At 36.4% G+C, this 23,809-nt stretch overlaps 1 protein-coding gene and 1 pseudogene across 2 annotated transcripts in view; one reads left to right on the top strand and one right to left on the bottom strand.

Moving 5' to 3' along the window:
- Window positions 1-14,247, bottom strand: part of FANCL (FA complementation group L) — an 89,673-nt gene extending 75,426 nt beyond the window's left edge. For both annotated transcript variants that reach the window (XM_035001506.1, XM_035001507.1), the window contains exon 1: window positions 14,120-14,247. In XM_035001506.1, the coding sequence (XP_034857397.1) occupies window positions 14,120-14,215 (96 nt within the window). In that variant the 5' untranslated portion in view covers window positions 14,216-14,247. The remainder of the gene's footprint in view (window positions 1-14,119) is intronic.
- Window positions 7,371-8,088, top strand: LOC118008098 (annotated as a pseudogene).
- Window positions 14,248-23,809: the final 9,562 nt, after the last annotated feature.

Below are 23,809 nucleotides of genomic sequence, written 5' to 3'. Positions count from 1 at the left end.
TAGTATAACTACTCTACTGATCTGTTACCTGAAAGGATAAAATTCCAAAGACCCTTATTTGCAAAATCCAGCCATTTTAAAAGGTCAAATGCTATGTTACATGCCATAATATTTTTCGGATTCAAGAAAATGTCCAAAATTAGCTTTTTTAATTAAAGCATATAAAAAATGTTAATTGCTCTCAAGAAGCAAGTCTTCCAGGTTGTATGGAACAAAGTACTGACAGTTGCCTAAGTCTGACTCTCTCCATACATCCTCCCAAATAGATCAATATTAAGAACATCTAAAACAGGGGGTGCCTGGGTGGCTCAGTCGTTGAGCATCTGCCTTCGGCTCAGGTCATGATCCCGGGATTCTGGGATCGAGTCCCACATCGGGCTCCCTGATCGGCGGGAAGCCTGCTTCTCCCTCTCCCACTCCCCCTGCTTATGTTCCCTCTCTCGCTGTGTCTCTCTCTGTCAAATAAATAAATAAAATCTTAAAAAAAAAAAAAAAAAAAGAACATCTAAAACAGGAGTGGCTCAGTTGGTTAAGCATCCAACTCTTGGTTTGAGCTCAGGTCATTATCTCAGGGTCATGAGATCAAGCCCCACGTTGGGCTCCATGCTCAGCACAGAGTCTGCTTGAGATTCTCTCCTCTCCCTTCCCCTCCCCCTACTCTCTCTAAAATAAGTCTTAAAAAAAACTAAAACCACAAAATACCCATGTCTCCAGCAAAATCAGAAAATAGAGAACACTATAAACTTCAAACTACCTGTAGGAAGAAAAATATAAACCACTTTCCAGTGGTTTTCACTCTGGGGCTCCCATACCAAGTCCTTTTAAAGAACTATGGGTTTCAGAAAAAAAGTGCATGGAAGAGAGAAGAGGGGACTGAACTACGTGTTAAGATAATTAATAAAGAGTTTGGTAGGTCAGAGCACTGACTACAGTGAGGGGGCTTAATATAAACACAAAGCTCAAGAAGCTCACCTTGATAAAGAAATACACAAGTAGAAGCGGATAAAAAGGCAGGTAGAGAAATCCTTTGGAAACTGGGTGTTAGAAGGAAAAAGTAAGAGTGGGAAACTGAGGATCTTATATAGCAATATAAAAACACTCAACTCCTCCCTCAGCACTACTTAAAAAATTATCCATTAAACTGCACTTTGCTTTATCTACAGAAGAAAGTATTCTTAAACTAGGAATTTTATAAACTACTGCCAACAACCAAATTCACAAAGATACTGTTTTCACCAATGCCAAGCTACTATGAGTCAAAATCAGAATAAAAGAAAACATTTCAAGTGATGATGATGCCCCATGCAAACAAAAAAAAAACACAAGCCATAAACAAATTACAATACTGAATTATATTATCATTAGTAAGCATTTGTACCCAGACTCAGAAATTTAAAAAAACTATGAACAGAAATTATAAGGAAAAAAAATTTAGATCAGAAAAAAGAATATTAGAATAGAAAAATAAGTAAGTGCTCAAGGAAGAATAGAGTCAAAAATTTCAAAAGAGGCAGTGTGCCTGGATAGCTCAGGTGGTAGAGCACATGCCTCTTGATCTCAGAGCTGTGAGTTCGAGCCCAAGTTGGGGGTAGACAATATTTAAAATAAAATGGTTAAAAGTGGCAAATATCATGTGTACTTTACCCCAATAAAATTTTTTAAGATTTATTTTAGAGAGAGAAAGAGGGAGGGACAGAAGGAGAGAGAGAAAGTCCTAAGCAGATTCTGTGCTAAGTGCAGAACCCAATGCAGGGCTTGATCCCATGACCCTGAAATCATGACCTGAGCCAAAACCAAGAGTTGGACACTTAACAGACCGTGACAGCCAGATGCCACCCCCAATAAAAGATTTTTTAAAATTTCATAAGGGCAAAGAAAAAGCTAGAAAATTACCAAATGAGGGGGAAAAAAAAAAAAAAAACCATCAGAGAAAAGCAGTTGAAGTAAAAACAGGTAAAGAAAATCCAATAAACAAAGAATTGGAAACCTTGAAATGGAAAACAAAATAGAAGAATATTTTAAATTATAATCTAAGAATACTATCTGGAAATTTACATAATGAAAAGAACTGAACACATGAGAAATGAGTCCCAACGATCCACTCTGAAATGTATCTTAATATGCAGACTTTAAAGTCCAAAGCTTATGAGACCAAATAATATATGGGAAATAGAATAAAAGTAGCATCACACTTCTCAAAGCAAGATTTTAAAAAAACAACAACAGAATAGAACTTTTAAGAAACAGGATTTCTGCTTCCAGCTCTGATGGAATAACAGTGGCAGAATTTACCTTCCCACATTAACTAAAAACTGGACAAAATATATGAAACAATGATGTTCAGACATCAAATAGGCAGCAAAAAACAGAGACTACTGAAAGAAGGGAAGCAAATGAGAAAATCTTTATAATTATCTGTCTTACTACCTGGAGAATTTTCAGGCTTCAGAGCAAGGATGGAGAACCAAATGGAAGCTGACAATTCTCCCTGATCTGAGAAAAGAGGGTAAGCCGGGGAGGCAAAGACATGTATAATTCACATGTACAGTATCAAAAAGGGAAGACCATATATGAAGAAAAGACAACTATACAGAGAATAAACCTAGACAATATCAGTGTATTGCTGCAAGAGTCATCAGCTAAGTATGATTGCTGTATGTACGTGAGAAAACCACCCAAAGCCGGGAATCATGAGAATAGAATATGCAAAACAATCTCAAAGCTCACACAAGGCTGGGAGTAGTCAGGTTCCTCTCAGCAAGAATAGAAAACCTTGTACTATAAAAGTTATCATTAAAGAGAATACTCAGAGTGCCTAGGTGGCTCAGTTGGTTAAGCATCTGCCTTCAGCTAGGGTCATAATCCCAAGGTTCTGGGATTGAGCCCCGCATCTGGCTCCCTGATCAGTGGGGAGCCTGTTTCTTTCTCTCCCTCTGCTGCTCCCCCTGCTTGTGCGTTCATGCTCTCTGTCAAATAAATGAATAAAATCTTTAAAAAAAAAAATACTCTGAAGAATACTGCCTAAGTGGTAGAGCTAAATTAATCTAGGCTAAAATCTGTTTTGACTCTGCCTAACAAAACTTAGAAGCAAACTATGAAAAGCTTAAACTGTTTCCAAATAATTTAACTACAGCTTAGAATAAATCAAGAATATTTAAGAGAATAAAATTATCTAGCACACAATAGTTGGAATGCACAGTGTCTGGCATCCAATCAAAATATGCCAGGCATGCAAAGAAACAGGAAAATAAGATTCATAATGAAGAGGAAAAAAAAAAAAAAATCAAGAGAAATACAAAAATGGCAGATGATAGAACTACTTAAAAAAATTTCAACAATGATAACTACATACGTTCAAGAAGGTAGAGAAAACCATGAGTATGCTAAATAGAACAGACCCAAATCAAAAAGATGAAAAATACGTCTGAGGTACTATACAGTATTAACAGCAGTTAAGTCTTCTTTTGCAAGTCAATATCTTGCAAAAGAAGATATTAGGGTACCTGAAGGCACAGAACATTCAAAATAAAACAGAGAAAGACACTCAAACAATGAAAAAGAGCAAAACCATTAGTGAATTATGGAACAATTTTAAAATGGCCTAATATACATGTATTTTGAGTCCCCAAAACAAAGGAAGGAGAAGGAACAAAAAAAATTTGAAGAAATAATGGCTGAAGTTTTTCCCAAATTAAATGAAAATATATACTCACAAATCCAAAATGCTCCACAAACCCTATGGAGGAAAATCATGAAGAAAATTACAGCAAGGTACATCATAATCTAATTGACAAAAACCAATGAGAAAAAGAAAAATCTTAAAAGCTGTCAAAGAAAAACAACACAACACTTACAGAGGAACAAAAATAAACAGTAGACACTTCTCACAGGAAATAATGCAAGAGAATTAAGCAACATCTGTAAAGCACTAAAAGGAGGGAAAAAGCAATCTAGAGTTTTATACCTACTAAAAGTATCTTTCAAAAGGCCAAACAATATGTCAGACATAAAACCACTGAAAAAATGTATCAGTACACGACATGCACTACCAGAACTGTTAAAAGAATAACTTGAGGAAGAAAGTAAATGAAACTAAAGAGCAATGTGGCTATACAACAAAAAGTACCAGAAACAGTAAATATACAGGTAAATATGAAAGACTTTTCTTATTTTCTAAAATGTCTTTAAAAGGTTAATTGTGCCAAAACTGGACAATCTGGATACTCGATTACAACCCAAAGTATAAGATAAATATCTATGAGTCCATACTGATATAAATGACTGATTTAAAAAATGAGGGAGTTAAGGAATAAACCTAACCAAAGAAGTGAAAGACCCATATTCTGAAAACTATGTAATAATGAAAGAAATTGAAGATGAGACGACCAAAAAAAAAAAAAAAAAAAAGAAAGAAAAGACATTCCATCCTCAAGGACTGGAAAAACAGACATTGTTAAAATGTCTATATATAGAATATACAATGGGAAAAAAGACCAACTCTTCAACAAATGGTACTGGGAAAACTGGACAGCTACATTCAAAAAGAACAAAATTGGACCACTTTCATACACCATACACAAAAATAAACTCAAAATGGATTAAAGACCTAAATGTGAAATGAAACCATTAAAATCCTAGAAGAGAACAAAGGCAGTAATTTCTCTGACATCACCCATAGCAACATTTTTCTAAATAGGTCTCCTGAGGCAAGGGAAACAAAAGCAAAAATAAACTACTGGGACTACATCAAAATAAAGACTGTGCACAGCTAAGGAAGCAAACAACAAAACTAAAAGGCAATCTACTAAATGGGAGAAGATAGTTATTTGCAAATGACATACCTAATAAAGGGTTCATATCCAAAACATAAAAAGAACTTATACAACTGAACACACACCAAAAAAACCCCCAAATAATCCAATTTAAAAATGGGCAGAAGACATGAACAGACATTTCTCCAAGACATACAGATGACTAAAACACATGAAAAGATAGATGCTCAACATCGCTAATCATCAGGGAAATACAAACCAAAACTACAATGAGATTATCACTTCACACCAGTCAGAGTGGCTATAATCAACAACACAAGAAACAACGAGTTTTGGCGAGGATGTGGAGAAAAAGGAACGCTCTTGCACTGCGGGTGGAAATGCACACTGGTACAACCCCATTCTGGAAAACACTATGGAGGTTCCTCAGAAAGTTAAAAATAGAACTACCCTAAGATCCAGTAATCACACTACTAGGTATATACCTAAAAATTACAAAAAAACTAATTCAAAGGGATACATGCACCCCTATGTTTATTATAGCATTATTTACAATAGCCAAATTTCAGAAGCAGCCCAAGTGTCCACTGATGAATGGATAAAAAACATGTGGTGCATATATACAATGGAATATTACCCAGCCATAAAAAAAGAATGAAATCTTGGCATTTGCAGCAACCTGGTTGGAACTAGTGAGTACAATGCTAAGTGAATTAAGTCAGTCAAGAAAGACAAATACCAATGATTTCACTCATATGTGTAATTTAAGAAATCAAAACAAATGAGCGAAGAAAAAAAATGGAGATGAACCAAGAAACAAACCCTTAACTACAGATAACAAAATGATGGTTACCAGAGGGGAAGTGGTGGGGGGAGGAGGGATGGGTGAAATAGGTGATGGGGATTAAAGAGTACATTTTTCATGATGAGAACTGAGTAATGTATAGAATTGCTGAATCACTATATTGTACACCTGAAACTAATAAAACATTGTATATTATCCATACTGGAATTAAATTTAAAAACTTAAATAAGGGAGTTAAATTAACCTTCCTAACAGAAGAATTCCAGATAAATCAGATACTCTACTTTAAAAGAGGGGGAGCATAACCCCTCACTCCTTAAGTTGGAGCAACTCATAGAGATTTCCTTCCAAAGAGTAAGTATGGAAAGGGGAGAAGAGTTAACTCTGCAGTAGAGAAATCTGACAAACACTACTTTAGCTAAGGTCAACATCAACAGTGGTAAATCATATTAATAGTTTGCTCCCTTTATATCATGTGATGAAATGATACTTAAACTCTGTAATGTAGGGATAGAAAACCCAGAAATAAACCCACTCTAAAACTGTCCTTAAAAAATAAAAGTCTCTTAATAAAGGAAGATAACTGTTTAAAAGAAAATAAAAGTGTAATGGGAGGGTTACAAGATAAATAGAAATAAAATATATGACAACAATAGCACAAAAGCCACGGGATGGGAAATGGTATATTTTAAGATTCTTATACTATGGGCGCCTGGGTGGCTCAGTTGGTTAAGCGACTGCCTTCAGCTCAGGTCATGATCCTGGAGTCCCGGGATCGAGTCCCGCATCGGGCTCCCTGCTCGGCAGGGAGTCTGCTTCTCCCTCTGACCCTCCTCCCTCTCATGCTCTCTGTATCTCATTCTCTCTGTCTCAAATAAATAAATAAAATCTTTAAAAAAAAAAAAAAAAGATTCTTATACTATAAGTGGTATACTTGAACGTAGATTGTGGTAAATTAGAGTTGCATGTTGTAAACCATAGAAAAAAACACCAAAAGAGACAAAAGTGATATAGCTGATAAACCAATATTGCATATAAAATATAATCCTACTATTACTTATGTAAATCATGACAAGTTTAAGATGTATGTTAAGAACCCTAAAGCAACTAATTAAGGGGGGAAATAGCTAATAAGCTGATAGAGGAGAAAAAATGCAATTATACTACATAATGTATAATGAAAATGCAGAAAAATAGGAAAAAGATAAAAAAACAAACAAATAGGACAAATAGAAAACAAGCGGCAAGATATTAGCTTTAAACCCAACAATATCAATCATCACATTAAATGTAAATGTTCTAAACACCTCCAAGAAAAAAGCAGTGATTGTTAGATTAGATAAAAAAGCAAGGTCCAGAAGAAATCCCCTTTAAATATAAAGACACAAATAGGTATAAAATAAAGAATGGAAAATGATTAAGCCATGCCAACACTAATCAAAAAAAATAAAATAAAAAAAATAAAGCTAGAATCACTATACTAATATCAGAAAATAGAGATTCTAGGACAAAGATTACCAGAGATAAAAAGGGTCATCTCACAGTCATTTAAAAAGGAAAAAAAAAAAAAAAAAATCAATTCAAGAGTGCTCAACAATCCTAAAAGTTTATGTACCTAATAAAAGAACTTCAAAATATATGAAGCAAAAACTGACAGAAATGAAAGTAGAAATTGAACAATAATTATAGTTAGAGATTTTCAATACCTCCTTTCACTAATAAAACAAGTAGACAGAAAATCAGTGAGCATATAAAAAACTCAAATAGTGCCTTTTGGCTCCCTGAGCAGTGCCATGGCAGTCGGCAAGAACAAGCGCCTTACAAAAAGCGGCAAAAAGGGAGCCAAGAAGAAAGTGGTTGATACATTTTCTAAGAAAGATTGGTATGATGTGAAAGCACCAGCTATGTTCAATATAAGAAATATTGGAAAAACATTAATCACAAGAACTCAAGGAACCAAAATCGCATCTGATGGCCTCAAGGGTCGTGTTTTTGAAGTGAGCCTTGCTGATCTGCAGAATGATGAAGGTGCATTTAGAAAATTCAAGGTAATTACTGAGGATGTTCAGGGCAAAAACTGCCTGACTAATTTCCATGGCATGGATCTTACCCGTGACAAAATGTGCTCCGTGGTCAAAAAAATGGCAGACCATGATTGAAGCTCATGTTGATGTCAAGACTACCGATGGTTATTTGTGTCGTCTATTTTGTGTTGGTTTTACTAAAAAATGTAATAATCAGATTCGGAAGACCTCTTATGCTCAGCACCAACAGGTCTGTCAAATTTGGGAAAAGATGATGGAAATCATGACCCGAGAGGTGCAAACAAATGACTTGAAAGAAGTGGTCAATAAATTGATTCCAGACAGCATCGGAAAAGATATAGAAAAGGCTTGTCAGTCTATTTATCCACTCCATGATGTATTCGTTAGAAAAGTAAAAACACTGAAGAAGCCCAAGTTTGAACTGGGAAAGCTCATGGAGCTTCATGGTTAAGGTAGTAGTCCTGGAAAAGCTACTGGGGATGAGACCGGTGCTAAAGTTGAACGACCTGATGGATATGAGCCACCAGTCCAAGAATCTATTTAAAAGTTAGACATTTAATGGTGACAAATAAAAAATATTTGTGATGTTTAAAAAAAAAAAAAAAAAACCTCAAATAACATTATGACCCAACCTGACCTGACATAGAACAATCACCCAACAGCAGCAGAATGCACTTTTTCAAATACAGTTGTAACATTTACCAAGATAGGCCCTATTCTATGCCAAAAAATAAGTCCCAATATATTTAAAAGAATTTAAATCATACAAATTATGTTATAACCAATATGAAACTAAATTATCAATCAGTATCAAAAAGATATCCAGAAAATCCTAAAATATTTAGAAAGATATATTGTTGTTCTAAATAACCCATGGGTCAAAAAAGAAATTAACAAGTATTCTGAACTGAAAAAAAAAAAAATGAAAATATAACATACCAAAATATGTGATACAGCCAAAGTAGTGTCTAAAGAAAAATTTACAGCACTATAAAACAAGTTCTCATTATCAATGAGCTAACCTTCCACCTGAAGAAACTAGGAAACTTAATATCAGAAAACAAAGAAATACATACACACACACACACACACACACACAAAGCAAAGAAAGACACAGAAAAATAAGAAAAATCAATAAAATCAAAAGTAGGTTCTCTGAAGAGATCAATAAAACGTATAAGCCTCTATCCAGTTGCAACAGGAAAAAGACACAAAACGCCATCAGGAATGGGGACAAGAGGTATCTATAAAATATGTCGATAATTTCTTTGATATTTCTACCTTTAAGAGTTGGTGCCTCATTTCTCTCCTTTTGAATATGGACTAGATTTGAGGCTTGCTATAAAAAGTAGAATAAAGCAGAAGTAAATACGTGTAACTTCAGAGACTAGTACCTTTTCTCCAAAGGTATTGTGCAGCTTTATCTCTGTTGTATCACTCAGGGGAAGCTATTTGCCATGTTGTGAGGACACTATGGAGGTCTACGTAGTAAGGAACTGAGGCCTCCAAGTCAAGAGAAGTAGAAAACAGAGGGCTCCAGCCAATAGCCATGTGAATGAGCTATTCTGGAAGCAACTCTTTCCGCTCTAGTCAAGCCTTTGGAGAACTGACATATAGGCTAACATCTTCATTACAAGACCATGAGAAACACTGATCCAGAACCATCCACCTAAGTAGTTTTCAAACTCCTGATCCATAGCAAAGGTGAGATAATAAATGTTTGTTGTTCTAAGCCACGAAGATTTGGAATAGGTAGTTATGCAGCAAAAGATAACTAATATAGGGAACATCATTACAGATCCTAAATACATTCATTAAAAGGATAAGGGAATATTATGAAGTAACATTTAAGCCAATAAATTCAAAATCTAGATGAACAAATTCCTTGAAGGAAACAAACTGCCAAGCTCACTCAAAAGAAAAGGAATTGAGAAACCAAGTTGAGAAAATATCTTCTTTAAATCACAGGGATCATTCTCTCTTTCTCTCTCTCTCTCACTCACACACACACAAAGAATCAGTAAGTTTCACAGACTATAATATTTAGAAACAATATTATCTAATCACAAAACTAGAAATAACAAAATTAATAATCAAAAAAATACTTTCATGGGGTGCCTGGGTGGCTCAGATGGTTAAGCGTCTGCCTTCGGCTCAGGTCATGAACTCCAGGTTCTGGGATCGAGCCCTATGTCAGGCTCCCAGCTCAGCGGGGAGTCTGCTTCTCCCTCTCCCTCTGCCTCTGCCTCTGCCTCTCCCCCTGCTTGTGCTCTGTCTCTCTCTCTAATGAATAAATAAAATCTTTAAAAAAAAAGATTTTCATGAGAAAAATTTTTAAATCTTCTATTAACTCCTGGGTGCAAGGGATCTACAAAGTAAAATTATGTAAGTATTAAAAAATGATTGATAAAACACTACATGTCAGCATATACAGCGTACTTCAAAAAAAGTGGTAAGGGGAAAATGCAGAGCCTTAAAAACTTGTATCAAAAAAAATGTGCTCTCACAACCAAATCTGGGACAATTTAAGCATCAAAATAAATAAGTAATGATTACAATCCATTAAATTATTTTTAAAACCTATGATTCCCTTCTGATACAAATAAATGGGGAAAAAGAGAAGGTTAATCCTTATAATAAAATGACAATAAATAAAGAAGAAATAATGGAGTTAGAAAAATCATCGTTTGGCAACACCACAGTACTAAGTGGCTCAATCAACATGCTAAAACTGGTGTGTGTACCTGAAAGTTTGATGCCTCAGAGTAGCTCTCTCAAAGTACTTATGAATTACAAAAGGAAAATCTGGCACACGCCATCTTAAAGAGGTGATGAGAGGTAACATCATCAATGAGAACCACTGACTTCATGTGCCCTATAAAGGGCACATTCTTTCTGTGTCAACTCTGCCGAAATTATATAACCTGAATTAAATGATGAGGAAGTATCAGTCAAACCGAAACTGAAGGACATTCTTCTTAACATCCAAACCATATTCTTAAAAAATGTCAAGTTCATAAAAAGCAAAGAGCCTAAGGAACTATTCCATATTAAAGAGCCAGGACAACTAAATGCAATGTGATACCTTACAACTAAATGCAATGTGGTATCTTATCTTACATCAGATGACAGGAGCCTGGAAAGGGGTACAACTGTTAATGGCAACATTAACAAAATTTGAAATTGGCCTCCAGGTAATGGCATTATATCATGATTAAATTTCCTGATTTAGATAACTGTACTGTGGATATAAAGGAGTGTGTCCTTGTTCTCATGACATATATGCTGAAGTATTTAAGAAGAGGCACTATGCCTGCAACCTAATCTCAAAACTGTTCAGAAAAATAATGTATATATACCCACCTACATATATACACACAGAATAAAATCAAATGGGGCAAATGTAAAATGGTGAATCTGGGTAATCTTCATACATATTTGTTATTTTCTGTAAGTTTGAAATTATATACAAGACAAATACTTTTAAAGAAAATCCGTTCCATCAAACAAAACAATGTTAAATAATGTGTTTAGGTTAAGAAATCAGAATTGTAGCTACAGCAAGGGTCACAAGAACATTTCATCTAATCTCAATTCTGATGTTTACACGTTTTCTAAGAGGCTTTAGCAGACAGACACATATAAGACAAAGCACTTTACTTAAAATGCCTAAAATTAGGTATAACATGGCTCCTGATAAAAATGTAACTTAATAGCGCTTTAATTTTTCTAAACACTATCTGAAAATGAATCATGTTTTCAACTAGATAATTCAAGACTGATACTTCCAATTCGGGAAAGAAAAAGTGGATTACCTTTACTCCAGAAATAATAATGAGATTTAGCCTTTACTTTCTGTAACGGTCACAATGAATTTAAAGAAAAATGAATAAATCCATATGTACCCTCTATAACCTTTCCTTATTCACAGTGCATTCTGATTAGTTCTATACTTAATATTCTGAGGGATGGGTAAAAGTTTCATTTAGCAAGTAAATTTGATAATTCACTCAGTATTTTTTAAGATTTTATTTATTTGACAGAGAGAGACAGCGAGAGAGGGAACACAAGCAGGGGGAGTGCGAGAGGGGGAAATGCTTTCCACCGAGCAGGGAGCCTGATGCAGGGCTCAATCCCAGGACGCCGGGATCATGACATGGGCCAAAGACAGACGCTTAACGACTGAGCCACCCAGGTGCCCCTTCATTCAGTATTTTTGAGAGATTACTATAGATTTTGAGTAAACCTCAAAACATATGGTAATTCCTAGGATATGGCCGCTATCTTCAAAAAGTAGTGTGCTGATGGAGTAGAGGGTGAAACAGGTAAAGTTTGTGCTTTTGTAGGCACAAACTCCCAGTAATAAAATAAATTATAGGGACGTAAAGTAGCACATGTGAACTATAGTTAATACTGTAATGCATATCTGAAAGCTGCTAAGAGACTTATCTTAAAAATTCTCATCCTAAGAAGGGTGCCTGGGTGGCTCAGTCAATTAGGCGGCGTACGCTAGATTTTGGCTCAGGTCAGGATCTCAGGGCCCTGGGATCAGGCTCTAGTCCCGCTTGGCACTCAGCAGGAAGTCTGCTTGAGGATTCATTCTCTCCTCTCCACTCCTCCCTGCGCTTCCGCACATGCATCCACGTGCTCGCTCTCAAATAAATCTTAAAAAAAAAAAAAAAAGTTCTCATCATAAGAAAAATTCTATAACTACATATGGTGAATTCAATGAACAACTAGATTTACTGTGATCCTTTCACGATATATACATACATAAATCATGTTGTACACCTGAAACTAATGTTGCATGTCAGTTAAAAAAAAAAAAAGCATGAAACAGGCTTCTCTTCAAAGTTAAATTAAGTATCAAGTTTTCAAATATCCAATACTCAAACACTTAAATATTTCTGAAAGTTGAAACCATTCTCTTAATCACTATAATTAAGAGTTAAATTTTACCTCCATCCCACTCTTTTAATGCTGACAATGTTTTGATGAGGATTGCTGAATGGAGTGAGTGTTAATCAAGGTAAGGTGGAGCAATGCAATTATTCATTTTCCTTTTAGAAAATAAAAATAATTCTGGGAATAGAAATTTTTACTCATCACCATATTTTTTTCAAATTATCTGGTTAATTACTAAATTTTAAATTTATTATGACAAAATTGCATAATTTGTGTTTCTATATAACTGAGTTCAAATAATTGAAAATGTGCATGTCTATTAAAAGATTCATACATATATTTCCAGAAAATACAGTTCTGTTTCAATGTTAAGTTGTTTAAAAATGACCACTTTGTTTCTTTCCTCTTCCGAAATTTCTCTGTACTTCACGTAGCAAATCAAATCCTCAGGTTAGTCAGCCACGTGTTACATTTTATAGCTAAAAAGGTACTGCTGGTAATCTAACCTATTCACGACCCGTATCAAAGTTGCAGGTGGTTAATTTGAGTGCAGTTTCACTAGTTTTTCCTCAAGCAGAATCCGTTCATTTTAAAAGACGAAAGAAAGAAAGAAAGAGAAAGAGAGAAAGAGAAAGAATGAATTGTGCTGGTGAGGGAGGTGGCACGATGTTGAGTATAAAGGTCCGGGAGCAAAAATCTATACTCAAAATTCTAACCTAAGGTATCTTGGTGCAACGTAGACAGAGGAGCAAAATGCAGGAGTGAAATCTGATAGCCTCGCTTTCAGGGACTCTGGCGACCATGGACGAGTAACTCAACCTGTCCAATTTCCCACGCCCTGATTTACTTAACTATGTAGACTGAGAACGATTTCTTTTAATTCTGCCTCAAAGGGCGGAGGATTAGTGAGATAACGTGCTTGGAAAGCGCTTTGTCAACTTCAAACCGGTACACGTGTGTTACTATGTGTAATAAACTCCACCAGAGAAGCCGCCTGGACTCAGGAAAGGTAATTAATTGTGCTGTCAAGATTCCGTACAAACTATCGCTACTGGATGTGCTCAGGTACACACGACTTAATTGAGAGCCCAAAGGAGGTTTTCCTCCAAAATATATTTTTACAGGAAAAACGAATATAATTTGCACGGATTCCCTGGCGAACGGCCGGCCACCAAGGTTCGTGGGGCTTTGGGGAGGGGGGATGTTAGAAACAAGGTAAAAATTTGCAAAACAAAAGAACAGTCAAAGGTGGGACAGGCGCTGAAGCAAAAGGGAAGTCAAACTGGGAAGCGGGCGCGAGGGGGCGTGGCCCTCCGCCCCGCCCCCCGCTCCCGTCCCGCGCGGGGCTCCTCTCGCTGAGTCCCTGCTGCGACGCTGGCCCAGGCTCGCGCGCGGTAGCGAGTGACGGGTTGCGAACAACCGCAGCCGTCTAAGTCCTCAAACCTCTAGTCTCCGAGGAGCCGTTACGCGCCTCCCCTCTCAATGCCCACACGGTTCAGGGCCCCTAACCGCTCCCGTAACTGACTTCCAGGGGCGGAGTTGCGCCGCGAGAGGAGGCCCTCCTAGCAATCGAGCAACAAGCGGGCGGGTACCTGAGCCGAAATGAATCCTTCGTACACGGTTTTCGCCCGGTTCTGAGGCAGAAGCAGCGGGCACTGGCGCAACAGGCGCACTTCCATCTCCGCCATGGTTGGCCGTCTGTGGAGCCGCAGGGGGTTTATCCGCAGGCCAGGCCCCGCACATGCGCAGTCCCGCCTGCGCCCGGGCCTCCGAGGGGCGGAAACCTGGCCTTTGGCGGGAAAAAGCCTCGAAGACGCGGGGGAGTGAAATTAAGGTCTGGTGCTAATCCGGCACCTGGACTCAGGCCCAGCCAGAGTAGATGTGGCTCGGCAGGAGGCAGCATTGGAGGGAAGATTGTTCTCAGGTTCATAGATCTACCTGAACAAGATCATTCCAGCTTTGATTGTCCCGAGAACCCTTTTGGTAATTTTGTTTGATTTTATTGAAAGGCTGCTACAATTTTTGTGCAGTTGCATTTCTTCCCGCATAAAATGGGACTGCTGCAAGTTTGAGATTGCATTTCTTACAGCATAAAATGGTTTGTGGAGTCTGGGTGTTGTAGTATCTCTTTTACCCTGACCCTGCCTCAACTCCCCTTCTTCACTGTAATCAGTCTGTCTCCTCCTATGGGCCTATTCTACAGGATCTCCTGTATGCCTCAGCATACAGAATAATACATTATTCTGTATATTATACAGAATATATTATTATATCATATACTGTAATCCATTCAATATATGCAACATAATCCTATGGTTTACCAAGTTTAGTCAGATACTATTGTATTTGAGAGATGCACAAATGCATGTGTGTATACATATATATGCACACATATATCTTCAGACTCAAGTCAACACTATATTCAGTTTTGGTGCACTGCACTCACAAATATCTAAAGGCAAAACATGAGGGAAGATTGTCGATTAACTTGATGAGCCAAAGTTAATTTTTGACAACCCTTTCTATACATTTTTTTAACTCAGGAATGGTAATTATCCATTTCCTTTTACTAAGGGTTGATTAAGTAACATTACTATTTACCACAAAATCATTTGATATCCCAATCAGTATTCAAATGCATTACAATTTTGAGCCCTAGTATTTGCAAAACATCATTGTAATATGCCAAGACTATGTAAAGATAATAAGACGTACTCCCATCTTTATTGCCCTCAAAATGGAATTTGACTTCTTGAAGATTAAAGTTGCACAACAACTGTTACAGTATTCTGGATACTTGGGGGAAAGCAAGGATACTACAGCAGTGGTTAGATAAAAATTACACTAAAGCAGTGGTTCTTAAAATGTGATCCTAGAACCAGTGGCATCAGTAACACCTGGGAACTTTGTAGAAATGCAAATTTTCACTCTTCTATCTCAGATCTAGGGAATCCCAAACCCTGGGAGTGAGGCCTAACCATCTGTGTTTTAACTAAGCCCTCCAGGTGATGGTGATGCACACTGAAGTTTAAGAATCTCCTCAGGGTTATGACCTACACACACTCAATTATGCAACTCATTCCTTAAGGATGATACTGTGTTCAACCATCACACTCATGTTAAACTATTTACATAGATGCCCAAGCTAGATCCCTGACTAGTGGTTCTCAAAGTGTGGTCCTTGGACCAACATCATCAGCATCACCTGAAACCATGTCATCCGAGACCAGCTGAATCTCTTGGTTCTAGGAGACAAGCTCAGCAATCTATGTTTTAACAAGCATATGTTTAACACCTCTGTGTTTTAACCAGGGATTCTGACGCAAACATTGAAAACCCATTACCCTAAACTTAGTGAAGTTATATTTTCACCTAATTCTGTTGTGCAGCTAGTTGAAAGTCACTGTACTAGTCAAATGAATAATTGTCACAGGTTTTACAGTTCTGAGCTAAGAGTTACCTAGCCACATTGTAAAAGTTTAGAAGATATTAGTACATGAATAAACAGTTTATTAGTGTCAAATCATTATTTAAGAGACCTTAATACAGAGATCATTTTAATTATAACAAGAGAAACTTTTTTTAAAAAAATCCTGAAAGATTAGTCCCAATTTGGGTCTGATATTAGAGAGCTGAAATTCTCTTGGCTGTTCCATGATGGTCTCAAGACCACTACTGGAGTCCTAACCATTTGAATAGATGGAAGAGCAATAATCGCTTTCCCAGAGGTCCTTTTGAGCAAGTCTTATGTCCACATTGGCCATCCCATATGCAAAGGGTCTGGGAAACACAGTCTTACAGCTAAATATATTGCTAAGAATTCCGTTAGTAAGAATGAAGGAGAGAATGGTTGAGATGGGCTGCTTTCACTTCTGCAACATTGCAAACTCCACCTGCCCCCCCAAGAAAAACAAAAAAGATTTTAAGTTTATTGGTATTGCATTATTAATGAAATGCATACTTTATATGACAAATTTTCGTGTATGTGTACTTCTAAAGATATGGTAGTGTATTTTCCTTTTTTCAAGATGATTTTTCCTTCAAAGAGTACTAAAATTAATTTCTATTTTGTTGACTAAAGTGAACATCATCTAAAAAAGTATTAAGGGTTAGAAATCAGATGAATAAGTAACATTCATAAGTAACATAAAAAGCAATGAAGAACCAATTTTACATTTTGGAGACTTAGTGTAATCTACATAGTAATAAAATATCCTACAAATAGAATAAGGAAGCCATGAAATTACAAGTATATTTTCATCTGAAAATGTCCTTCAGCTATGAAAGATAAATAAGATATGGTTGTGGTTTGTGACATTCCTTTAAAGAATCCTTTGTTGACGGGGATAGGATTTGCTAAAATAGCAATTTTGTTTCTATTTAGTAAAAGAGAGCAAGTAAAGTAACAATGAATTATCCATAAAGTAGAAGTAGCTGATTTTATAAAATTTTGAGAAATAACTAAATTAACAAAAATAAATTAAAATTTACTCTAGGGGCGACTGGGTGGCTCAGTCAGTTAAGCATCCGACTCTTGATTTCAGCTTGGGTCATGATCTCAGTGTCCTGGGATGGAGCCCTCTGTGGGGCTCTGCACTCATTGGGGAGTCTGCTTAAGGATTCTCTCCCTCCCTCCCCTTCTGTACCTTCTCCCACGCCCTCTCTTTCTCTCTCAAGTAAATAAACCTTTAAAAAATAAAATAAATAAAATAAAATTTACTCTAAAATTCAGTTTAGAAGTAATTTTATACATATATAATCATTTCAAAATAACAAAAACATTTTAAGTAGTACCATTCTTATTCTTTAATATCTTACCTATTTAAAGTTAATGTTAGCAGGTCTATGGGGAAACAGATATAACCATACATTGCCGATTATTATGCATAATTCACAAAATGTTCCTAAAAAGCAATCTACTTATGTACAACAGAAAACATAAAAATTATTTTCTTTTGAACAAATACCACTTCCGAGAGTATATCCCGAGAAGATAATACAAAAATGTTTAAATAGGAGACAACTTAATGTCCAATAAGTTAGAAATGGTCAAGTTATATAACAGGATAGAATGTCTAAAAGCCATTAAAATGACATATGTGAACATGCAATATTGGTACATAAAAAGTATATATGAAATCTCAGTATGTGAAAAGAGCAAAACAATGTCAAGAGAAGGAACTTACATACTTTGTTGATATTTTAAAGATAAAAGATCTTTCATTTTTCCATGTAAAGCAAATTACTTAACAGTACCATGAATTTTTTAAAAGAAGGCATTAGCAAAGATTTTTATAAATGTAAATGCTGTCCAACTTAAAATCATCTATTGAGTTAGAGGAAGCACAGTATAATGAAAAGAGAGTCAAGAAACTTCAAATGCTTGACTTTGTATAAATCACGTTATGATCTATAGGGTCCTTTGCAATTCTAGAAATGTATTTGTAAGAAATGAATGGGCTCAAAAACAATAATTACAGTTAAATATGGATTATCTGAATAACAAATGTGAAAAAAATTAACTTTGAAAATTTCATTCACATTGTCATTCCACTTAATGAGAATGTGTTTGTGAAATCTAAGGTGGAATATTGACATTGGATACTTTTACAATTTTGTCAACAATTGTAACAGGAAGATAATTTAGTCTTATTCACTTTTGGTTGGACAATAAGTGCTTTCAGGAAATGATGGAAGAAAGTTACAGAACCAATTATTGCAGCAGGAGATGAAGTTCATGTTCAGTACAGAGTGAAGAGCAATAAAGAATTGAAGGAAACATCTTTACATAAGGTTTTATTATTTTGTTTGATGAATCAAAAGGATTCATCCTTTGGATGTTCATGTTCAAATTATGAACTAAACACCTTACAAATTCACATGTACATAACCTCCCTTCTGTAGGTACTTACCATTCAGAAATTATTATGTATCATCAGTTCAAAATTCAAAGCAATTTCATATACACCTATCGTCATTTCAAAATGACAAAAACATTTTAAGTTTATAAAAAATTAGCAGAATTTTTAAAATATCCTTCAAAATCTTAAGTATATAAAATTGCTCTTTACAAAATAGTTATATTCTTCAAATAGTCCATCTGAGGAGGATTCATTTTAATCTCATTTTCCTTTATAGCCTAGAATAAGTACAAAGGAAAAGATGTTGTAAAAGGAAAAAGGCACAAAGGAACAGAAAGTCACATGTCAAAATTGGCTGGTCCAAGTTCTATAGCTGGAACTCCATATGAAAACCTGACCAACAAAGATAAAAGTTGAAATCACACAAATTTTTAGGACTCTTCAGAGCAGCAGTATTTATCCACAAGACTCATATATTAATATAAATATAACATATATTTATAGTTTTATACTATCATGTTTCATATAAATTATAATAGTATAAAAGTTATTTTCTATATTTAAAATTTATCCAACTTTCTAAAAAAGAGTATCTTACCTAACTTTAGTGCATGGTTTGGTAGAAGTCACAACCTAAATTATGTCCTCTTCCTCAATTGTCCAGAGACTCTAAAAGACAAATTTAAATTCAGAATAAAATTGAATAGACTTGTTGGATAAACACTTTCATTCAACAAAGGTAAAGCCTCAGAGGCAATCTGTTCCCAGGAATAGTCTTGGCCTCTGCTTTATTTAGTTGATTTTCAACAAACCTAATTTGACTCAAATGCAACTTTATGTACTGTAAAGGACTTCCCAATGAGCAGAATGAAAACTGAATCAAGAAATATTTTCTGCTGCTAGGGCAAAGGGGCTCCTTATAGTCCCTAGCCTGCAGAATTTCCTAACCTCTACTGACAAGTAACTGCTTTGTATCTTCTACTATTCTTTCCAAATGGGTAAGGTCATTGTATTTATCCAGTCCCTGGTCCACCACTGTATTTTTGCACCTGTATGTTTGTGTGTGGTGGGGAGGTGGTGGCAGTGACCAGAAGACACAAAATCCAGATTCTAACAGAAAGGATGTTACCACTGGGAAATCCTGGAGTTTGAAATGAATGCAGTGACAGATGAAATGTTGGGTTGTCTAATTTGGGAATGTGGTGGGGGAGTATGTTTTATGTGTCAGAAGAGGAAGGGTATTTGGTGATCAGAAGACTAAACTATAGTGGAGACAGTTATGTGCTCATCTAACCCATTTCCTCTGTCTCCTGGGCCTAAAACTAAATTACATTTCTATCCTCTCTCGCAGGTTGATGCGACCAGGTGACTGAATTGTAGCCAATGGAAAGTGGGTGGCTCATAAAATTTTTCTATGCCTGATTCAACATTCTCTTTCCTTGTTCACTGACTTGAATCAAAGTATTCTAAAGCCCTTAGGAATGGTAGAGGCATGAGGTGGAAAGAAGCTGTGTCTGAAATATCTTCCAATTGACATGTGTGAGGGAAAAATAAACTTTATTATATTAAGGCACTGAAATTGGCGGTTTCATTTGTTATACTAGCATATAGCATGCATGACTTTAATAGGGTAGGTATCAAGTTGCTTTGGTATTTAGATTCCATTTGAACATTTAAAAGAGTGAAATAACAGCTTTATTATAAAAAATATTTACAATATGCCAAAATTATATCCTTTGGGTCTATTTAAACTTATAATAAACAATTTTAGATGTCAACAGAAATATATGTAATTAGAAATTTAATCTGGGGGATATGTGAGTGAAAATGTGTAAAGACCACTGCCGTGAGGTTTCACTATTACTCTACTTATTATTATTCCACTATAATTTTTCCATTTATTTATATGATAAAGCCCAGGTGATAGTATGCAGAGTAAAAATCCACATTTAAACACATTCAACAAATCTGAAACAACTACCATGGGATAAACATTTTATCCATTTATCAAAGTTTTTTGTTTTGTTTTGGTTTGGTTTTTTGTTTTTTGGTTTTTGTTGAACTTCTGTTTGAAACCCTTTAGTAGCCTCCTTTCACTTAGGAGTATAATAAAACTGAATACCTTTAAGAATATCTGGCACTATAGACTAATAACAAATTCATACTGAATTTCAGTAACATTTGATTGTATGTTAATTTGCTCTTACCTTTTCTTGTCTCCTCAGGTTAGCTGAGCCTTTTTGGTTTGGTACATCTATTGTCCTGGAAAGGGTATATGTAAATTAGATATTTTTTCAGGGTCACAAAGTGTTAGCTACTCCGTTTTTGATGGTATTGATGTCCAAGGATAGTAGATCTAGGATCACAAGAAGCAGACTCTGAACCAGCTGTGCTTCTGGAATTGCCACAAGGAGGTATTTTGAGCCCCGTGGCCTTGGAAGAGCCAAGACATAAAAACTGTGACTCTGGGAACCCATCAAAGACACACCAGCAGAACTAAGTTCTGACAGAGTAACATTTCTCTCTCAAAGATCTATAGCAGCTTGAGTAGAGGGGCGCATCAAAAGCAGAGGTGTATTGCCTAAAGCAGTGGTTTTCCATTAGGGTCAACGTTGACCCCCAGGGGGTATTTGGCAATACTTGGAGACATTTTAGTTGTCACAACTTGGGTGGGGGGTACTACTGGCATTTAGTAGTTAGAAGTCGGGACTGTTGCTAAACATCCTACAGTACGTAGGATGGCCTCCTCCAACAAAGATTTTTCCAGACCAAAATGTCAAACATGCCAAGGTTTAGAATCTCTCCTTCATAGAGATGTGCAGCAAGACTTCACCAGCCAGGCTTGGTTACTAGCTTTACTTACTAGAATCATCAGACTTTATATTCTTCCTGCTTAGTGTATATATCAGTCTACATTGGCTACATTGTTCGGTGCTAACAATTCCAAAATCTCAGGGGCTGAATACACAGAAAAGCTTATTTCTTGTTCATGCTATATTCTAACACAGATTGAAATGCTTATCACACAGGGACCCAGACTGATTAAGACTCCATTTCAACATATGCTTCCCCAACCACTACAACAGAGGGAAGGAAAGAACAAATCAAATACTGGGCCTTTAAGCCTTCTGCAAGGAGGGGAAACGTGTCATTTCTACTTACATTTCATTGTCCAAGCAAAAAACATGGCTACTTTCTTCAAGGGAGCAGAAAAGTATGTATTCACTATACGTTTAGAAGGAGAACCAGGATATTTTTTTAACAGCTCTAAGGACTATCACAGCATATCTTCCTGATTACCCCTTTTTAGACTGTGTAAGCCTCTAGAACTGTGGAAAATCTGAGGGAGGGAACAAAGAGGGAAGTGCTTTTTTTTTTTTTCCTAGTGTGGCATTTAAGGTATACTCTAGGTAATCCACTGGAAGGAATAAATGATCATATTTGTACTCGGTTTGTAGAGCAGTGCATTAAGGTCACGATTTGAGACACACACACACCACAAAATAATGGTGGTCAGTTCCACCTTGCTGAGGTCAGGAAAGGTTTCATAGTTGCCTTTAGCTTAGTTCTAAAACATGAAGTAAGTGAAACAAATGAAACAAATTGTCCCACAAAGAAGTCGAATAAAAGTTACAGAAACATTAATAGTTTACAATGTTTCAAGAAACTGCCTAGCGGTGCTTACAGGTAAAGGACCTGGAATGGCAAGAGGTGATCTAAGCAAGCAGGAAAGATACACGTCAGGAGTCTCATATGGTGAAAGTAGCCATTTGGGCCTTATCCTAAAGGCAATGCAGAACTTTTAGAGGGTTTTAATCTGGAAACTAATAAAGCTGACAGATTTGACTTTTAGAATAATTTCTCTGAAAGCCCCGTGGAGCATGAATTAGAAGAGGCAAAACTAGAGGCAGTAAGATCAAGTAGATGATTACCACAGTCCAAAAAAAATACTGCGGAAAAAGCCATGAGAAATGATATTAATACCGTAGATCCTGCCTCTCAGCCCTCTTTTGGTTCCTCCTCTTCATCCAGTTATAACAGTTGGGGTGCCTGATTGCTCACTACTGGACCCTCTTCTCCATCTACTCTCTCCCTTTAAAGATCTCATCCAGCCTATGAATAGTAAATGTCGGCCATGTACTGATGACTTCTAAATTTATCTTTCTCACACCAACCTTCAGACTAGACATACTTAACTGCCACAAGACATATCCACTTTAGGTATGTAATTGCCGTCTCAAATTGTATCAAAAATGGATCTCCAGAAAATGACCATTTATAACTCCTAAATAAATAGTTGACTTAGGCAATAAGCATCAACAGGTGCTTAAACCATTATGTGAAAGGTTATGGTGAAATGAATAATCACATGAGGCAAAATTATCAACTTCATAATGGCAGAGTCAGGGCTATCACCATCTGATAACTCTTTAGCCAGAAGCTGGACAGCCTTAATTATGTGCCAACTGGTACATTATGATATGAATTACAGCACCAAAAATGTTTGATATGAATCTAATCAAGCTTTAGAATGTAACTTCTAGTTTACTGGTAAAACAGGGATGAACAAACAAGCTAAATGAAGTCAAGATAGAACAATCAGGCAAATCCAGAATGTCAAGTATACCATAGAACAAGTGAACCAATTTCCTTAGCCGGTAGCATGGGGGGGGAAAGGGCTTGGCATGAGGGGAAAGAACTGTTCAAGTGAAAAAGAGACTTAGGAATCATAACATTTAAGAGCAATATGAAACTCTGAATTTTGAATACTAGGTCTCTGGATTAATGAGGTCTTGATAATGGTACAAACATCCAAGACTAGGAGCAATGAAGAGAAAATTATTACTCAGTATATAAAATGTTAAAATGCAAGTTCTTGTGAAACCTTTAATGTGAAGATGACCATAGGCCAGTGGTTCTCAACTAAGGGCAATTTTGACCCCCAGGTGACATTTGGCAATATCTAGAGGGGAAGGAGTAGGATGATACTGGAATCTGGTGTGTAGAGGCTAAGAATTCTCCTCAACCCCCTACAAAGCACAAGACAGCTATCTTCATCAAAGAATGATCCATCCCGGGTGCCTGGGTGGCTCAGTTGGTTAAGCAACTGCCTTCGGCTCAGGTCATGATCCTGGAGTCCCGGGGTCGAGTCCCGCATCGGGCTCCCTGCTCAGCAAGGAGCCTGCTTCTCCCTCTGACCCTCCCCCCTCTCATGAACTCTCTCTCATTCTCGCTCTCTCAAATAAATAAATAAATCTTTTTAAAAAAAGAATGATCCATCCCAAAATGTTAGGGTTCTTAACCCTGGGGCTCCTGGGTGGCTCAGTTGGTAAAGCATCTGCTTTCAGCTCAGGTCATGATCCCAGAGTCCTGGGATCAAGTTCTGCCTAAGGCTCTCTGCTTAGCAGGTAGTCTGCTTCT

This window comes from Mirounga leonina, unplaced genomic scaffold (genome assembly GCF_011800145.1).
Source record: "Mirounga leonina isolate KUSES-001 unplaced genomic scaffold, KU_Mleo_1.0 Mir_125, whole genome shotgun sequence".
NCBI lineage: Eukaryota > Metazoa > Chordata > Mammalia > Carnivora > Phocidae > Mirounga > Mirounga leonina.
The sequence above is the reverse complement of the archived record's forward strand: the minus strand, read 5'-3'. Positions and strand labels throughout refer to the sequence as shown.